This window comes from Eupeodes corollae, chromosome 1 (assembly GCF_945859685.1).
Source record: "Eupeodes corollae chromosome 1, idEupCoro1.1, whole genome shotgun sequence".
Lineage (NCBI taxonomy): Eukaryota > Metazoa > Arthropoda > Insecta > Diptera > Syrphidae > Eupeodes > Eupeodes corollae.
This window is the reverse complement of record NC_079147.1, coordinates 144,716,542-144,737,043: the sequence shown is the minus strand read 5'-3', so window position 1 is coordinate 144,737,043 and position 20,502 is coordinate 144,716,542. Positions and strand designations below refer to the sequence as shown.

Genomic DNA, 20,502 nt, shown 5'->3' with positions numbered 1-20,502 from the left:
ACCAACAAATGATAGTAATTTATTACATTTCTTTGACATGGCTTGTATTTATTCATTTTCATCATTACAGATGCACAACAAAGACTAGAATGAAATTTGTAGGTTAAGACGCGAGTGAACATTTTATTCGTTGAAGTATAATTTGCATTTGGAATGGCTACTTTGTGTTTTAAATAGTAGGGTAGTGTGGAATTGTAGTTGAAAGAAAAGAGACAAATAATGTTTGGAAAGTAAATAAACAATAGAAAATAAGAAGTTTGAGGCATAAAAGTTTTATGTTTTGGATCTACATAGTTTTATTTTCGTAGGATGACCTTTTGTTACTTTTATATCAACTAAAGCTATATTTTTGCTTTTACAATTCCAAAGAAATTAGGTATATAAATCTCATTTTTTCATTCATTCGTCACTTTCATGTAAATAGCCATTATCACTTTTAACTATCACACAGATTGAAATACAAAATTCATCATATTAAAATAAATTAACGATCAAATACAGAACTGAATTTATAATTGACCTTTTTTCATATAATTTCTAGTACTTCGAAACTCTGAGTATTTTTATAATTTATTAAATTTGTAATCACACCGATTACAAAATCCTACATGTATAGGCTATGGAGGGAATCAAATTTTATATTTGCACTATAGTAAAAATGTCAAAACTCACTACAAATCGGCACGAACTAACTGTACAATATTAAATCCTTCATGTTAGTCAAAAAGTGCTTAGGTCGTAAACTTATCATAAAGACTCAATGAGTCTAAAGAATAAATTAATACGATATTTAGCAGTTTTTCTAGACATTAGTATTAAAAAAAAAAGATAAAAAGGCTGTTACACCAACTCAAAAACCTAAAATGCAATTTTTGACTAGAGATCTTTCAATTTAACGCTAAAGAAATGTCGAAAAAGTGAAAGCACCCGTCACTGCTCATTTGGTTCTTCCCATAATGTCGATGTCATCTATATATCCAAGATATTGTGTGGATTTTTGAAAGATAGCGCCACTTGTATTGGCGTTGGTGTTGCGCACCACTCTTTTAATAACAATATTGAAGCAGCTACATGATAGCGCATCGCCTTGCCGAAGACCTCTGGTGGTTTCGAAGATTTCGGTTGAGTCTCTTTCAATTTTGACGCAGTAACGAGCATTTTCTAGCGTCATCCTGATAAGAAGTATCAGTTCGGTAGGGATACCAAAACTCTACATGGCACGGTATAGTTCGTTTCTGTCTACACTGTCATAAGCTGCTTTAAAAGCGTTGAAAAGACGGTGTGTTTCGATGTTATGTTCTTATGTCTTTTCCAGGATTTGGCGTAGTTCGTCAGTAAATAGATTCAGGCGTTCACCTTTTTCACCTTATGGAGTGCCAAATAAGATTTTAACCTGCATAAGTTGACTTTAACAACACTTAAACACGGTTGAATCTGACTGTAACACGAGTTTAATAAAAAATCTTTGTATATAAATCTATAGCAATATCATCAATCACAGTCGAACCAATGACTTCTGAATGATGGAGCCAAACCACGAGCCAACTCAGTTTAACCACACATGGTCAATTTGAGATCAGCTTGGGAGCATTTGGATCTTTGAGGACTTTGTCGTGTACTACCAGCTTTAACCTGTTGCCAAATAATGCAACTAAGAGTTATTACATTTGCAGACGAAGATGTTATAATAGAGATGAACATGATCGCCTTCATTTCTTTTCTTTATCCGATTTCCTATAATCTGCATTTTTGAAGATCTTGGCATTTTTGATCTTCTCCCTCTTTCCAACCAGTGTGATTTCATTATTTTGCATCTTCTTTGTCTGTAAACTTCAAATTGAAGATACATATGTATATCTAGAGATTCTTGATTTATGAAAACTTTCATGGTTTTTTATTATCCTTACTCTTTAATAATTTACCGTTGTCTTACCTTAAAAAGCTTCGTATTTTGAAATTCTTTTTTTTTCAGAAAGTCATGAATGGTGTCGCTCTTTAAAATTAAATATTATTATTATGTAATTTTGTATTATCATTAAAGTGTTCAATGCTGAATTCGTAGATTAATTATACACAATTTTCTTATTGTCAAAATATAAACAAAAAATACGCCACCTATAGTCTAAAAAGTAAATCATTACTATTAATTTATCCTTGACCCTATTTTAAAGGCTGGCTTTAAAAGAAAAAGCTAAACAAAGTAGAATCATCCAAATTCAAACACGCAGAATCAATCGTTCGTTGAATAACATAAATAAAATTAAAATAAACAATAAAAGCTCTCCTCTCCTTAACTAGCTTTACAAGTAGTATTCAAAAAATTAATAAAGCTTTTATGATACAATTCCCACCACGCCGCCACTCCTTCAGAACAACGCCGCGCGCCAACGGTACCATTCAAACCGAAAGCGAAACCTAAAAATACATCGCAACGTTCTTCGTTGACGTCGTCGTCGTCGTTGAGGGGACGGCAAGTCGGCAACACATCAAAATAACACCACAAATTCAATCCAACCACCACTTGCTAAATAATGGCTTGGCTTCGTTAAGTTTTCAATACTTTTATTCATTATGACATTTCGTTAAGACTAGGACGCCATTTTGGGTTGAAGTAATTGGAAAACTGAAGCGACTCCTGTGTTTTCGATTTCGATCAAAAATACAAAAATATATTATTTATTTTTTTTAATAAATTTACAAACATCAAATTAGTTTAGTTTACATTTAGAGCTGTTGAGGAAAAACAAATATTTCTTAATTCTTGCAGACGTGTTTTAAAGAATTTCTAATTCAAGCGTTAAAAGTGCACAATAAGAAAAAAGAAGTAATAAAAAGAAGAAAGCTTTCATTTCGGTGCATTGTCAAATTCCATTTGTGGAGAAATTATATTTTTGTTCTCTCGCGTTTGTCGTAATTTTGTTGGCGCTGCGAGGTGTAAATAAACATCAAGGTATATCCTTTAAAGAAGCAATTTTGATCTTAATTTGTTTATTAGAAACGCATAATCAAATACAGTTTTGTAACATTAACTTTTTAGGTGAATACATTGAATGAGCATAGAACTGATTGGCGTTCAAAGCTACGCGATGGGTGAAATAAAATCTGTCAAAGTAGACAACTGGGGGGTATTCTTCTTACAAAAGTTACAGAATTTCTTCAATAAGACCGATTTCTGTGACTTGACATTACAATTTCGTGATAATTCTCAGTTAAAAGTGCATCGTCTGGTTTTGAGTGCTTGTACGGATTTTTTCAATGTTCTGGAACAGACATGCGAACTTATGGACGATGCATTGGTTATGCCAGCGGAATTACAAGCCGATGTGGTTGTGCCGATTGTCAATTTTATGTACACCGGAACTCTGGAATTCGAGTTGAAAATGTATGGCAAACTTTTGAAGACCGCCAAAGAAATGAACATGACTGTACTGTTGAAATTGCTGGAAGCACATAAGCGTACTATGGAAATTTCAAGGACGGCTCCTAGCAAGGTAAGAATTGAATGTTAAGTAATGGATTTTCCATTAAAAATTATTCAATTATGGTGTATTTTAGTAATAAGGTAAGGTGTAAGCGTTTTGTTTTTAATCTAATTCGAAAAGAATTGTATTCTTTGGAATATCTAATAGTTACGCATTGTACAGTTGCTTAGATGTACCAGTCTCAAGTGGATTCTTAATTTCTGACAATTTAAGCCGACCATCAAAAGCGGTAGAAATGGCGATCTCAAGGGAACCTAGCCTGAGATCCAATTAGCGCTGTAGTGCGCCGTTTTGATAAATGGCGTGGGAGAATATTAAGTTTTTTGCATCCCATTATGACATTCCACATATTGAGACCAATGTGCACCGGTATCTTCTTTTAATTCCTTTGATAAAGGTAAAGTTTTGGCTTCTTATATCAGACCTAGTACTCTTTTTACAAATAGGAGGAAAATCGCAAGTTATACAATCCTTAGTATAAAGGGACCCCAAATAAATACCTTAGAGTAGTCGTAGATAAAAAGCTGAAATAGAGACTTTAAAAAAAAAACTCGGACAGCAAAGTGTTAGAGAAACCTAAAAATCTAAAAACCCTCACAAGGGTACAGAGAATGTAATACATGGGCATAACATGAGCGATGAGAACCACTCTTACTGCTGGAGTGGCAGCAATACTCAATCTACAACCCCTGGACCTTTATTTAAAGGAAACTTGAAATCAGTGGACCTTTATGTACAGAAAACTTTTGCAATCAGTGCCTTACCAGACCAGTACCGGAATACATAGGAAAGAATGTAAACAAAGATGAAATGATACTTTTCTGATAGCAACGAATGGGTTATCAATGTTCCACACATGAATGAATCGTCAATTTTCATATATACTGACTGCCAGAAAACGGTTACTGGATTAGGATTAGCAGTTTTGTTCTCTGAGACACTCAATCTTTCCAATTCCTTCAGACTTCCCAATCAAAGCAGCGTCTTTCAAGACGAAGTATTAGACTTGACATATGCTGCAAAACAGGAGTAGAATTGTCTATCACTTTACATAGGTAAAATTTACTAATTTTGGTTGTCATTTTTTAAAAATCATCTTAGCAGATTCCACTCCAGGTCGCAATGATGGCTCTATCACAAGCTTGCCAAGCAGCAATAAAATCGATTTCTGCCACAGCAATAAAATCAAAGTTTGTAAAGAACTTGCGGTTCTTAGCTCACAACATAACATAAGACTCTGTTGGGTACCAAGTCACAGCTGGATCAACTACAGGCTGTAAATTAAAACGCATCGTTGGTAACAAGATACTCCAAGAAACCATTGAAAGGTTTTTTAAATTCGACAAATCAATAACCCGCTCGATTATGCATCTAGACAAAAAATGCTGATTAGGGAGCATCTACACATAATGGGCTATCGACGGTGTACAGATCATTTGCTAACACCTCGAATCTAATAAGTTATTGTGGAAAATTTCAAAGGGCTTTTAATGTGGAAACGCAAGAAATAAGCATGAAATAATTCCTTTGTTCCAATGAAAAGAATTTTACCGTTGAAGTTGTTCGAAGGGTCAATCGTAACCATTACCACGCTTCTGAAATGGTTTGATTGAGAGTCTAACTCCAAAGTGTCACAACCTCTCATTTTTCGGAACAAATGTGAAAACCGTTGACAAGTTGTTCCATAGAGACATTGTAGTGGGTTTGGTAAAAGGAGATCGATGGGTTCTTCTAAGGGATTCTGGTGAAATACACAAAGCCAAGACAACGCAAAAGTGCCTTAGAATTGCTCTCGGGAATATTTTAATCATTACGAAATTTTTTGTGGTCAGAATTGAAAAGCGTTTTTGAAAGACAATTTACAGGAATTTTTAAAATCTTTACGAAAATTTTACGGAAGCAATGTCTAGAATATCAATAGGAACACTCCATGCGTTTATAGGTCGATGGGCACAACATTTAAGGGATTCTGGTGAAATACACAAAGCCAAGACAACGCAAAAGTGCCTTAGAATGGTTCTCTGGAATATTTTAATCATAACGAAATTTTTTGTGGTCAGAATTGAAAAGCGTTTTTGAAAGACATCTTACAGGAATTTTTAAAATCTCAATGAACATTTTACGGAAGCAATGTCTAAGATATCAAAAGGAACACTCCATGCGTTTATAGGTCGATGGGCACAACATTTAAGGGCTGGCTTTAAATCTCATGTCGGTCATTTTGAGTAAAACTATTTTTTTAAATAACCTTTTACTGTGTCCGAACAAATCAAACAACAAAAAATATCAAATATTATAGAGTGAGAACGTTTTCTTTTGCAACAAATGAAAGTTGTATTTTTTGAGGTCTTTCAACTATATCTGTTGCTTAATTGGTGGTTCAATTATATCTGTTGACTTACTTGAGAAATAAATAAATTGCATACTTCACAGTGTGTCTGTCGGCAAGTAATTTTTTAAAGTGACCTGCTTTAGACAAAAAGTTTTGCCGGGGTCGAAAAATATAAACTCAAAATTTTAATATTTGTATTTAAACATTTTTAGAAAACGCTATAGAAACATTTAAAGTGAGAAATGTCAATGACAGCTTTGAGAGATTTTTGTATTGTGTGTTTCAATGGTAAGACAGGAACTGAACTAAGCAGTTTAAGAACAGCTTTCCCATCTCAGCTTAGTATTGGAATACTGCACAAATTCGTTCTAGAAAATGAATAATTTTTTTTTTTTTGACATGCGACGAAAAGTAGACATGAGCACAGAAACTTACTCAATCACACTTATTAACCTAAAATTTGGCATGAAACAACCAACTGTTCTGTGTATCCAATTATGTACTTTCTATGTTTTCTAATTCCAATATTTTTGTAGGTACATACTATATCTTTTAAAAAAAATTGGCGATTCAAAGTTCGACCTTTTAAGGTCGGAAACTGACTGTTGCTCCAAACCATTACCGATCCTCCTTCTATGATTTATTTTTTATTTAAGTTGAGCCTTCTATAATAGTTAAAATAGGAAAACAATTCATACATTTTGTTTTGATTCCTGATATATAAAACAAATTGTTTTATTTCATAACTAAACTAAAATAATATTTGTATTTATATTTATTTAGGTTGCCAACCAAATGATAAAGAAAAAAAGTATTCCAATCAACGCCGCTCCAAAGCTTCTCCAATCGCCACAGTCGTCTGTAAATTCAACACAACAACCTCAACAACGTTTGCAACATACAACAATACATACAAACACAACACCAAAGCGAGGTATTATGAGACAAATGCAAGATAGAATCACCTATAAGCCTGCACCAAACACATTACTACGGGTTCCTCCGAAATTACAACGTGGTCCAATTCGTTTTGAAGAACCCAATTCTCAGGCAGAAACTTATGAGTCATCATTCGATTCTATTTCATATGAAAGCAAACCATTGAAAGAGGAGCCAGAAGATTATATAGATATGCAGTCATCTTCACAATGGAATCGTTCATCACCATTTGAACAATTGCGCAAAGGTTTCAATAATAATAAAAGACCAGCAGTGGCGACATTTACCTCGCCACCAGCCAAGAAACCAAACATTGAAGATGTTAAGGAATTTTCAGAGCAACAAAGAATGAGAAAACAAATCGCTGCTGAATTTGGCGACGATGCTGAATTTGATAGTATTATGGATGATGAGTTTCATCATGATGATGACGATGAAGAACCTTTGAGTGTTAATCCCTCTCCATCCTCATCGTCTGTATTAGTCAAACAACAACAGCAACAACAACAACAGCTGCAGCAACAAAATCAACACTCATCAATTATCATCAAACAATCGCCAAATGAGAAACCAACAATTGTTGTTAAAGACAGTTCTAACTCTAAAATGGATCATGCTAAAATTATAAGTGAAGTTCTTCGTCAATATCCACATTTGGTGAAAAGTAACAAAAACATCAAATTAAAAATAATGCCAAATATTGGCGGACAATCACAAAAGATTATTGTGAAAAAGGAAGCAATTGAAAATATATCATCGGGATTGGAACAATCTAACGAAACAGAAAAATTGCAAACTTTACAGCAACCATCTGGATCGCAAAAGGCACAAACGATTATAAAGAAACCATTAAGGGCATACCCAAGTGCTGTTAAAGTTGAGACTCAAACTAAAGCTGCACAAATAATTCCGGCGAAGAATTCAAATGACGTTAAGACAGCACCTAGTGCTGCACCACAAAAGCGTAGGATTGATAGCAAAACAATGCATGCGCTGATTGCACAAGGCGCTGAAAACACAACAGGTAATTGAATATATCTTTTTTTATAGTTTATTTAAAATCACGTCACTTAACTACCACTTTACCATTTATGTTTTATTCGAATTGTTGTATTGTAGAGAAGCGAATAATGTATTATTTTGGATCGAATTTAATTTGGGTTTTGTTAAAAATGTTTTTTTTCTATCCGATTGCAATCTTCAAAACAAACTCGATAAGAATCGATCGATCGAGAATTTAATGCACTTTAAGGCAAGTTCATAGCTGTTATACTTCCCTATAGCTTTAAGATCATCAGCTCATAAGGTTTGTTCTTTTTAATCTCCGAACATTGTCTGGTACATTAAAGACGGTATCCATTTGGGAGTTGGTATGACTTCGCAGTCGCTGATTATGTAATACATCTTGTTTTTTGTTTTAACCACTTCTGTGACCATTTCAACTTGAAGGTCACGATGTAAATAGTTATTTCTTATATACCAAGGGTCATTTATTATTCCACGAAGGACTCTGTTTTAGAATTTTGGGATGGCTTCAACTTTTGTTTTCTTTGCACACCCTCATATTTATATGTCATAAAACGAGAGTTCAGAATGTAAATAATTTTGTATTAATATTGAACCCTTGAATTTATTTATTTAAGTAAGAATTGTTTTTATTGAATGATAAATTATGCGACATAATAAAATTGCAATCAAGAAAATTTTCCAAAAAATAAATTTCAAATATCGTCTTTAATGTAGAGCTTTTCTTATGAGGCCGACGCGACGATATGTCCAAACGGGTTTTAGTTCTTGCGTATACATATAACATTGGTTTGTCCTGGATAGATGGGTCAGAGTTTCTATCCTATTAACCAATACAAAGTCCTGTACTTCAAGTTTAGTTCTCCTCTTTACTGTTTTGATGTGCTCTTTCCATTTAAGATTTGTATCCAAATTATAGTTAGGATACAAAAAAGAGCTTTGAAAAAGATAGGCGATAGAACTATAACCGAAACATTTACATCTCTCGAACACCGGCGCAATGTTTCATGCCTTTCGTTCTACAAACAATGTTCTGTCGAATTAGCCAGTTGCAGCCCTCTCAAAAATTTCAGCCGTAATACTCGCACTTCCAGAAATGGTCATCAGTTTACCCTCGAGCTCAATTTCGGACGTACTGTTAATTATAGAGATTATTTTTTAACCACTCATCGAGAATGTGGAATGCTTTACCCAACTCTGCTTTCCCCTCCCATTTCAATATTCAAAATTTTAAGACCAATGTGCACCGGTATCTCCTCTTAAATCCTTCTCTATATTCCTAATACTCGCACTGTGTTTAACCGTAAACGTGTTAAGGGTATTAATATCCCCTTGAGTGCCTGTACTTTATAAAAAAAAATCCAAGGTACTGTTTATAGAAATTTGAACATTACTTATGTTTTTGTTTATAAACATTACTTGCGTTGATTTTGTTTCATTTCACTACATTTTGCAATGTTGTGTAGCCTTTGTAACGAATCTATCTGGCGCTAATATTGCAGTATCATCAGCAAAACTGGTCATTACAGCTTTGATATTAGCAAGAATATTCCTTGTTTAAAAAAGATCTAAGGTGGGTCCTAGGAGACCACCTTGCGGTACACCTGATTGTATTTATTTATTTCCGAGTAATTTTGGTTATACCGTACTCTAACGATTCGTAGTACTGCATGGGAAGTTCCCTCTGCAGTTTGTCAAAGGTTTGAGCAACATCTAAGAATTAAGCATATATACATGTTTTTGTTTTTTAAGTGCTGCCACATAAATAATTCGATGTACTTGGTCTATTGTGGATTGCTTATTTCTAAATTTAGTCTAATGGTTCGGAATTATTCTTCAATTATTTTGCAGAGCCTTTTCAGAAGTAGTTTTTAGAAAACTTTGGTGACTATTATAAAAGTTAATTCAGGGCATATCTTTTAAAACCTAATCAGTGATAAGATCTTACCACGGTCATTTTTATAAGTAAAGTTAAAAGTAGTCATTTTTCGTTGAACTTTAATATTACCAGCATAACAATGATAGCTTAGTAATATGACGTTTTAAATCTCCAAGAAAGCAAGTACGTTGAGGTCTGCCACCCGATTCCTCTATTAGCCGTCCATCTGTATTGGATTCAAAGACTTTCCGGGCTAGAGCATTGATGTTTATTCGCTCTACATGAATCAGACATCTAAGTTGTTGGAAATTTATTCTTTTGACTAGATCATTGTCGGTGCACAACCTATTCGTTGTTTCTTCTCTCTCGAAGTTCCCATCTTCCTATAAAAATTTACAAACCTCAGGGCCTTAAATGAGGACCGGGATTATGATTCATATACAGAGTGACTTTTCTACTCAGTTGCCTTTTAATTAGAAAAAGTCTGCGATTTGCATCCGTTATTCCTTTCTTGATGACAGCATATATTTGGTCTTGCCTTCATTGACTATTAAATCCATCTTCTTCGCGTCAGTACTAATGCTCAAAAACGCCCCACTGATATCATGCTTTGATCCTTTAATTATAACAATATCACCGGCGTATCCGACTAATAGGATTGACCTTTGAAATATTGTGCATTAAGTGTTGTCTTTCCAGAACGATGTTGAAGCATCGATTCGATTTTGTGCGATCTTGATAGAGCATCGTGCATTCTTCATCTGCACAAACAGACATTTTGATAGGGATGCCAAAATAAGACTTTGCTATTAATCACAATGTCTAACAACATCAATACCAATTATTGTGTTTAAAACAAAAGTATGTGGCCACGAATGATATGGTAATAAAACAGTCAAGTTACATATTTGCTTTTCCCAACGTTTCGGCAGATGTTGCTTACATTAGGTTTTACATCGAATTACAATCATAACTTATTTTCAAATACAATTTTAAATTATTGCATTACAAAATGAAGGTGATGACTTGAAAATATTAAACAAACAATCGACAAAGTTAGAGACAAGTGAACAGTATACTGCGGATTAGTTTCAAGTGTGAACTTTGACGAATGTTGCTAGGTTTGAATAACTGACATCTTCTATGTCTATAGAATGGTAGCTTTCGATCACGTGACTAGCTAGTGGTATTTTTTCAAAATGTTTGTTTCTAATAAAAGATTTGTGGTTGGATAATGGGGTTTGTCTAGTTAAACCACTTACGTTTACCTAAAAACATAACCCTTTTGTATTAGCTAATATTGCAATCTGCTTTTCGCTTTTGTGAACCTTTAATTTGTTGCCTTTTTATGAGACCATGGACACATAACGGAAGAAGAAACGCAATTACTTACTTACTTACGTACTTAAGGTGGCGCTACAGTCCTGTGTGAACTAGGGCCTCACCCAATAAACTTCTCCATCTAGCTCGGTCTCTAGCTAGATGTCTCCAGTTTCGCGCTCCAAGTTGGGTGAGGTCACTTTTCACTTGGCGCGTCACCTGATCCGCGGTCTTCCTCTACTGCGCTGTCCTATGGGTGTGGATTCGAAGACGAAGAAGAAACCCAATTGCCTTGCAGTAATTTGGTGATTTTTATTTTGTTAATTATTATCTTATCCACACTAAACATTTTAAACATTTTTCCCGACTTGCCGCCAATTTTTTTTAAATAAAAATATAAATTGTTTTTCATGACGTTTTGAGCAAGTTTCATTGTTCGTTGTCACGGGATAAGTGTGAAATTTGATAAGTGTAAAAGTTATTGTTTTTTGAAATTAGAATACAGTGACTTGATGCAGCAACAACCAAGTACAAGTACACTACCCACAAATATTCTAATAACAACAATGCTCCGGTACTGTTTAAGAACGTATTCCGTGAACACGAAAAAATGAAAATCGATATGCCAGGAAAAGGATATTATAATTATCTCTTAAGAAAAAACGCGGTAAGTTCCGAAAAACTGTATCTATTTAAAATGAATAGCGTCCGCGAAAAGATAAACTTAAAATCTTATATACTAAAAATTGATCAATAAAAAGTACACCGTCCATAATTCAATATTTCTTTAATTTCTGATTTCATTAAGAAGTTGGTTTAAAATAGCATAATTTTGTTGACTATGATATGGAGCCTTGAAGTATCTAATATGTTTAAGACATTTTGTTTGTGATTACAACAACATATTCTGTTGATTGCACTTGTTTTATTCTGAGCTGAAATCAACCGATATTATTCACATTAAAGTTAAATTTAAATGCAAACAATTTTTCGAAAAACTAAAAAAAAATATCACTGAAGGATTCCTTTTTCTTAGCTTTTCAAATAACTAGTTGTTGTAGCTGTAGTACTATCCCTGCATTTGATTATAGATTTTTTTCTTAAAACCTTATTTTTACTCCATTCTGTGATAGTTTCTTTTTTTCCAGAAAACACATCACTATTTCCGATAGGAAGAAATAGTCTTAGGCACTATTACATGTAACGAAAAAGAATGAAACGTATTACATATTTGGATTAAACGAAGAGTTTCATCTTTTTTCAACTTATTGTTTTTTTTTAAAACAAATAAGACCATTTAAATCGCTACTAAAATATTCAATCTCATCTATTTAAAGGCGTTAAAAAGCATTAGTTTTTTTTTATCTTTTTTTGTACTGTAAATTGTTATTATTATGAATTTATTTGTTGCTGTAAAATTGCATTTATTAAATTTATTAATAAAGACCAATTTGCATACATAAATTTCAAAATTTTGTTTCCTTTTTTCGTTGTAAATGTTTCTCTTTTTGTGATTTAATTTTTATTTTGTTACCTTTTAAGGTCCTTGGCTTTGTCTACGTTGTGGTGTTAATGGTCGACCTATAAGTATTCCATCGTATCGTGGATTCCGTCGTCATTTGATCAATACACACAAGGAAACTATTGATGCAGCACTTTGCGAATATTGTGGTTGGCGTTCAAAGACTAATCGTGAGCTTCATCATCACATGTTGACAGACCATAAAGTTGCCTCTCTCCTTTATACATTTCCCGAATGTAAGGAATGCAATAAGATTTGCTTGAGTGAAAATGATTTGCAACTTCATGGTGAACAATATCATCCCGATTCACACAAACAACAATGCATCTATTGCAATAAGGTCTTCGTTAAAGAAATGAATCTTTATACACATATGAAGACATTCCACAAGAAACGTGCCCGTGAAGATGGTGTTATTGACTTTTCAGACGAAGAAATGGATGAAGAACTCGAAGCGAACTCCTCAGATGCAAAAATCAAAATCCTCTCAGACATTGCCTTGCCCAGTACATTATTGAATCTAGAGGAACATCAACCGACAGTTGAAGAAGAAGAATACGCAAATGACAGCGGACCGAAGTTTGTCAATGCGGATGGTAATGAAATGCTTCTTACCGCCGAACAGAGAGAAGAAATAATGTCCCAATTGGATCAGGATCATGACGGTGGTGTTGTAATGGTTTTGAATGAGAGCGTCTTTCCGCCAGATGAAGGCACAGAAGTTGCTGAAAATGATATAAAACTAAAGGTGGAAGCGAGGGATGCAGAGAGAGATACTGATGAGTTTGTCGATCCAAACACTGAATTTTTATCGACAGCTGATGCTGCGGAAGAAGAAGAAGCCAATAAAGTCGATGAAGATGAGAGGTTGCAAGAACATCATGAATCTGATAATGACGAACGTTTGGACGATGAGGATCATATGGAATGGGCTGAGAATTTAATTTCTGCTCATGATGCAGATGATGATGAACAAATGGAAGATGACAAAAACAATGATGACATCGAGACAGACGACGATGAAGGAACTGAAAAAGATGTTAATGAAGAGAACAAGATCAAAGAAGAAATTGTAAGTTTTTTTATCAATGTATATTTTATTTTAAGTTAGTTTTAGGACAATTCGAAATTTTTGAACGTGTTTTATATTAAGTTGTCATCCATTTTGATAAAATATAAATAGATGGTTTACAAATGTAGGTCCAAAAGCCAAATTTTGAAAATTTTATTCAATCTAAAATACGATTCCTTAACGCAAATTGAAAAGTAACTTTAAAAAACTCAAGTTGAAGTTTGGTTGCAAAACCGTTGTTTTTGATATTTGCTTTTAACGTTATCAATCACTGTTAACCGTAAGAAGTGCATGCTGAGATCTTTGATGCGTTTAACAACATTACTTGCTCTTCAACGAGTCCACTCGAATATCAGACCTTAATGGTCTAGCAAAAAGCACTCGTTGACTTCTACACTTTCTTGATAAGAACACTTTCAGCTTTCTATAACGTTAACTGCAGTCAACGATATAGTCATAAGTTTGATTCTTTTGGGAATGAGTACTTTCATCCCGTATGGGGTTAAAAGCAACAGCCGCAAAGAAAGCGCATGGTTTCATTTGAACTGACCAAGTGGGCTCACCCATCACCCACTACTTTTTATAAAACCTCAAAAGAATACTTTTCTCAGTTTCTTTTAATGTAAATACTCAAACTTTAATGAATTATAATAATTGATTTTCAGTTTCAGTACTGTTTTTTTTTTTTTTATAAAAGTTGGTGGGACGATGAACAACAGCAGATGTAATTCACTAAGGCAAAAAAGCCTTGCCTTCGGAAAGTTAAGAGGCAATCTTGCGTTGTTGTTAAGATAACCGAACTGAGGAAATCAGAAAAAACTTGAAAGGAGGGCCTGCAACGTCCAAAATTCAATGGACCAAATTTATGAATAACGAAAGATTAGAAAGTAAAAATATTGGCTCATCCTAAAGAACATGATTAATTCTTCCTCTTCCTCAGTTCCTACGCTCGTTATCTATGGAACTCTATTTGTTAGCTCTAGAGCGAAAGGTAATATCTTTACTAGGCACTTTGGCAACAAATGAACGCTGACAGAGAATGTTATGACTTTGCCTGTCCTTGAAATCGTAAAGATTTTATGGGACCAATATTTCCTTAAAGATCCCAACACACATCAATCCTCTGGCCCAGATGGTATTCCCGGTACTGTTCTGGAGAGGTGTTCTAAAATGTTGGCAAAACCACTACGTAAGATTTTTATTTGTCCTACTCTTCAGGTCTGACTGCGTGTGGATGGGAAATGACATTTGTTGGGACTATACCAAAAATGGCGAATCCTCCTCCTCCTCGAATTATCGACTATCGGACTTAATGTCCCTTCTTTCCATGCTCATGGAAAAGCTGATTAATTTATTAGCTCAAGAAATATACCTAAGGCTTCTTCATGATCAGGAGTACCAGGTCCACTGGTGATATGGTTTATCCCACCGAACATTCGAACAAATCTTTATATCGTTTTGAAGAAAGTAAGCGCTTGATATTTCAAAAGTATTTGATAGAGTTTGGCATCAGGCCATCTCATTGAAAACCCGCCTTCGGTTTTGACGAATCTCTCTTTCGTATTGGATGATTCAAGTCTGAAAACCACATAACAAATGCTGGTGTACCCCAGGGCTCTTTAATCTACTTCGATTTTAGATTCACAACCCTGCGCTTCGTATGTAGATCTTCGACGCCAATGTTAGATAAGTTCATTGAATTCCGACCTCGACAGCATTGTTGAATGGAATTTCAAAAATCGAGTAGAATTTGATGCGTTGAAAACTCATGCTGCCTTCTATCGTTAAAACATAATTTGCCATTATTCATGAGTGGGAGACTAGAAACTTTGAAATTCTCGGTATGTGTTTGCCAAACAACTCTTATGGAAAGACCACATACGCTAGATGATTAGGTTTTCTAAGGTGATGCAAGAATCTTTCTCCTCCTCTTATCTGGCTATTATCCACAAGCCTTATACGAGTCCAAATCTTGAGTATAATTTCTATTTCCGGGCTTCTGCTCCTGTAACATACTTAAGTCTCTTAGACAGTGTTGAACAAATCAAATTGATTGGTGAATCATTGAATCATTTAAGTCGCTTAAAACCGTCGTAAATTGTCTAATCTCACCCTTTTTTAACTTTATTTTAACGAATTTTGCTTTTGTGAAATAGCCAGTTGCATTCCCCCCCCCCCTTCAAACGATTCAAACGTAATACTCGTGCCTCTAGGAAAAATCATCAGTATACCCTCAAGCAATACTTCGGTAGTACAGAGATTCGGTTTGTAGCCGTACTACTCTATCTACATCTTTCCTAATGCTTACACTGTGTTTAAGCATAAAAAGGGTATTAAAGATCCCCATTAGGGCGCTTAGTTTGATTTGTGTGTTCCTGTTATAAATCAATTGATTCTCTTGTGTCACTATAGCAATTTCATAATGTTTTTTAGATGTCTTTGACCAAAAGACTCTATCTACACGTGTTGTAGGAATTGATATTCACTGGCGTTAGTCGTTTTAAATGTATATTTTTTAAACGTCGTTTTTTTTTGTTTGTTTTTTAGCATTCAAAATCAAACTTAAAAAGAAAGAATTCATATTTGCTCAAGATAAGAAGTCCGAAGTGGTATTAAATAATAGCGAATCTCAAGAAATTAGCGTTTTTGAAAAAGATAATATTTCTATGAAACTTGCTTTGATTATTGATTTGTAAACAATAAAAATGTTATTAATTCTTTAAAAACTTGAAAAGAAATGTTTCTTAATTCTTCATAAAATAAATTTAAAGAATGAAAATAAATGTAGATTGTTAAATTTTTACACAAGTGACCATTAAGTGTTGATGAACATCTAATTCAATCAAGTTGCTATTGATTCAATACTTTTTTGTGTGGGTGCGTTTTATAGTTCATTGTATTACTATGACCTTAAGATGATTTCAAGAGACTCAAGAACTTTAAGGTATAAATTCTTTTTTGGGTTTAATTTTTTTCCTGTTTCTCTATTCGTGATGTTTTTGTATTTCCGTCATGGTTTAAAGAAAACTATGAGCCGATCTCTAACGTTACTTTAATGAAAAATATTTTGTATTTACTTAGAAAAACTATCATAATAATCTTAAATTGCTAGTTTAGTACCAGATTTTAGAGAGCACAAGTCTTAAAATTAAATTTTTGGATAGTTTCTATATTTTGTGAATTAATATTTGTGAGTAGTTCGTAAATGTTCTTATTGTTGTTAGATAAAAGATAGTTTATGAGGGCTAGAAAGTGTGTGATGTCCATTGTTTCATTGCAAGTGGGACAGAGCGGATGGTTTTGATTTCTGATTTGATCGTTCTTCAGAGATCCGACTTACTAAACGTGGTGAACAAAACCGTTGGTGATTTACTAACATAATATGTAAGCAGGAAATTCATGCGTTTTCAGGCAGTAGACATAGTCTTATTAGATCGCCATTATGTGGTTTGGATCTTTAATGAATTAGCATATTGACAGTTTAAAGTATTTCGGGTGTGACGACGATTGAATACAATTAATTTAAGTAGGCAAGTTGAAATTTAGTACAAGGTTAGGTTAGGTTGGAGTGGCTGTCCAGATGTCATTGACACACGTAGACCTCAAGGGCCCATTGTGATACCACTAATGAGGTTACTCATGGGAGAGTAATGAATTTAAACAAACCATTTTGTACTTTTAATAAAGTTAGAGAGACGTTCTGTGTCAATCGTTGCCAGTTCACTGGTGTTATCGAAGAAGGGATTACCGAGAAAGTAATTCCTTCTAATGGAGAGTGCTGGACATGTACACAGAAGGTGTTGGACTGTTTCCTCTTCCTCCTCGTCCATGCAGCTTCTACAGAAATGAGGTGAATGTTAAACTGTTCCGTCATCTCATTCAGAGATGATTGACAATCGTGGACTGTTCGAGAGTTTGTGGAGACAGACGCGGGAGATTTAAGAGCGACTTGGCTGTCTGAGAAGATTCGTATATCCTTACAAGATATAACGTTTTCTTTGAGCCAGGATAGTGCTTCTTTAATTGCCATTATTTCTGCCTGGAATACACTACTTTGATTGGGAAGTCTATAGGATAGACTGAGATTCAGTTGTTCTGAAAAGATACCACTTCCAACTCCGTGATCGGTCTTTGAACCGTCAGTATAGAAGTGTACCGCATCGTCTTCCAGGGGTCCCTCTTCTTCCCAGGAGGATCTTGAAGGGATGGACACATGGAATCTTTTACCAAATACCATTTTTGGGGTGGTATAGTCTAAGCGATCTGGGATAGATCTGAAATTGTCTAGAATAGTAGTATGTCCAGTATTGTTACTGGTCCATTGAGAGGTGGCTCTAAGCCTTACACATGAGTTGGCAGCCACCTTTTTAGAGAAGATGACAAGTGGTGTTAGGTTTAAAAGCACTTCCAGTGCTGCGGTTGGTGTTGTGCGAAGTGCTCCTGTGATGCACATACCTGCTGGCCGCTGGACTTTAATGAGCTTATTTAGATTTACCATCTTGTCCAGTGCGGTCCACCATACGACGGCTCCATAAATGAGTATCGGCCTGATTACCGAAGTGTATAGCCAGTGGGTTATTTTTGGGGAGAAGCCCCATTTTGATCCTATGGCCTTTTTACAAGTAAAAAGCGCTACAGTAGCCTTTTTGACTCTTTCATCAATATTTGCCTTCCAATTTAGTTTTTTGTCTAAAATGAGGCCCAAATATTTAGCTTGATCGGAAAAGCTTAATGGTATTCCTCTAATCTTGGGTGGGCTAATCTGAGGAATTTTATATCTTCTCGAAAAGAGTATTAATTCTGTTTTGTGTGGGTTGACGTCCAATCCACATTGCTTAGCCCATTTAGTTAGCCTGTTTAGGGCATTTGGTAGGAGTTCCGAGAGAACTTGGGGGTGCTTCCCAGATACGGATATCGCAACGTCGACAGCATAGGCAATCACCTTAAAACCCTCTGCTTCCAATGCTGTAAGTAGGTCGTTTACTACCATGTTCCATGTTTAGTACATGTTTCCATATCATTAAATTGCTGAGGTTTCTTTTTTGGCGTATGGATAGCAACAGAGATTTTGCCTCTTTATTTTATAATGGATTTTGACGGCAACAAGAATTTTAAAGCAAGTCTTAAAGTTGTTTCTTCATATTCCTTGTCAAATGAAGGCAAGTCGGATTTGGCTATTACATTTTTTATTGGTGTAGTTTAAAATGCGTTAATTTATCGCATTACAGCTTGATGATATGTTGATTTTATTATGTTTAGTGTTGATTTTGGACAGTTACCGTAAAGGCTGAGCCAGTAATCTATTTTATTTAATTAAGAGGAAATGTGACGCAATAAACCAAAATGGGAAATAAGAAAAAGCAAGTGCCGAATCCGAACTCCTAATTTAAGAAAACACTTTTCATGACAATAATTGCTCTTAAAGGATTCGTCAAATCCTCGCAGTACCCGGAAAACACTTAAGGTAGCTCAGGCAGAGATCGAAACCAAGACCTCTAGCATGACAGTCGAACGTACTTACAATCATGCCACAAGTACTACAATAATTATAGAAAAAATGATATTTATTAAAAAATCATTTTATTCCACTTTATTTTATTTCTTATATTTTCTTTCAGATTTCACCAACAAAATCTGCAAAAGATGAAAAACCAGATCCCAAAAAGGCAGAAGATATAAATTTAAAATTAAAAATGTTGACAGGTGATTGGACAGACGATGAAATTGATGAAGAAGAGGAAGAAAATATTGCCGAGCAACTTGAACAACATAAAGAAAAGACACAAGAACATGAAGAATCAGTAATACCACCTGTTGAAGATGAAGCTGAAAAAGTGAAATCGGACAATGTGGAAAATAAGAGCCAAGATGAAGCTACCGATGAGTTCATAAATGAAACCGAAGTAGAAGCCGATTCTTCATTGATAGCAGAAGATGAAATAACACAATCATCACACTCTGAACAAGTGCAGGAAGAAGATGAAGCCACAAAAGAAGAAGTTCAGGTTGAAAAATCAGAAACAACTGCCGAAGAAAAGTCTGAGGATGTCATTTCAGAACCAGAATCAGCTGCACCCACAGATGTTGAAAAAAATAAAGAAGTTGTTGTCTCATCGGTGGAAGGAGGAAGAACGTCTCGGCGAACATCATCAGCCAAAGAGAAGGATCTGCAAAAAAGTCAATCAACAGATGATTTGTCAGACTCCAAGACTCAATCGACAAAAAAAGACAATGATGATGTACAAGATGAAGAAACTGAAACAGAAACAGATAAACCTCCCAAATCAAAAACTCCTGACGAAGACAAAGATGGAGTCAAAACATTATCAAAATCAATAGAAGAAGACTCATCGAAAACACCAGACAAAGTAAAGAGTCTACTGAATGAATGGGCCGATGAAGAGGACGATTTGTAGATAATAATTTCGAGCACGTTTTGAATATAAAACTTTAAAAATTGGAAATTTATTTTGCTTGATAAGATTGCAATTATAAATATGCCAATAAGAAGAAACACGAATATTTGTGTTCTTGTTATTAAGATTAAGTATTGATATTTTCTTTTTTGTCATATCTCAGATGTTGCATTGGAACATATTTTAAAATAAAATCAAAAATTCAATTTTATCATGTATGTAAAATATTTGTTAGAAGACTGTGCGCATTATGAAGAAACTTCATAATACGGTCGCTATTTCAAACATTTAGAAATATAGTTTTATTTTTTTTTCTCTATGAGTTTATCATAAATATTCATTATTGTATTGCTTATAATTTTAAAAACTTAACTAACATTAAATTGCTTGAACATTTATACGTGTATGTATATGATTTAAAACAAAATAATAACTTTAAGTTTATAGATATCCAGATTGTTAGAAAATCGAAAAAAACAAATAAACACGAAAATAAACAAAAAATATCACTGAA

At 34.4% G+C, this 20,502-nt stretch overlaps 1 protein-coding gene across 2 annotated transcripts; it reads left to right on the top strand.

Annotated features, from left to right (window-relative positions):
• The first annotated feature begins 2,474 nt into the window (after window positions 1–2,474).
• LOC129939345 (centrosome-associated zinc finger protein CP190) lies at window positions 2,475–20,502 on the top strand. 2 transcript variants are annotated; one of them, XM_056047322.1, is made up of 5 exons: window positions 2,475–2,950; window positions 3,016–3,491; window positions 6,598–7,777; window positions 12,521–13,572; window positions 19,191–20,502. In XM_056047322.1, the coding sequence occupies exons 2-5, from the start codon at window positions 3,051–3,053 to the stop codon at window positions 19,986–19,988; spliced, it is 3,471 nt and encodes a 1,156-aa protein (XP_055903297.1). In that variant the 5' UTR covers window positions 2,475–2,950; window positions 3,016–3,050; the 3' UTR covers window positions 19,989–20,502. The 2 variants fall into 2 exon arrangements, with proteins under 2 accessions (XP_055903297.1, XP_055903296.1); XM_056047321.1 differs by having other exon boundaries at window positions 2,476–2,950; window positions 3,038–3,491.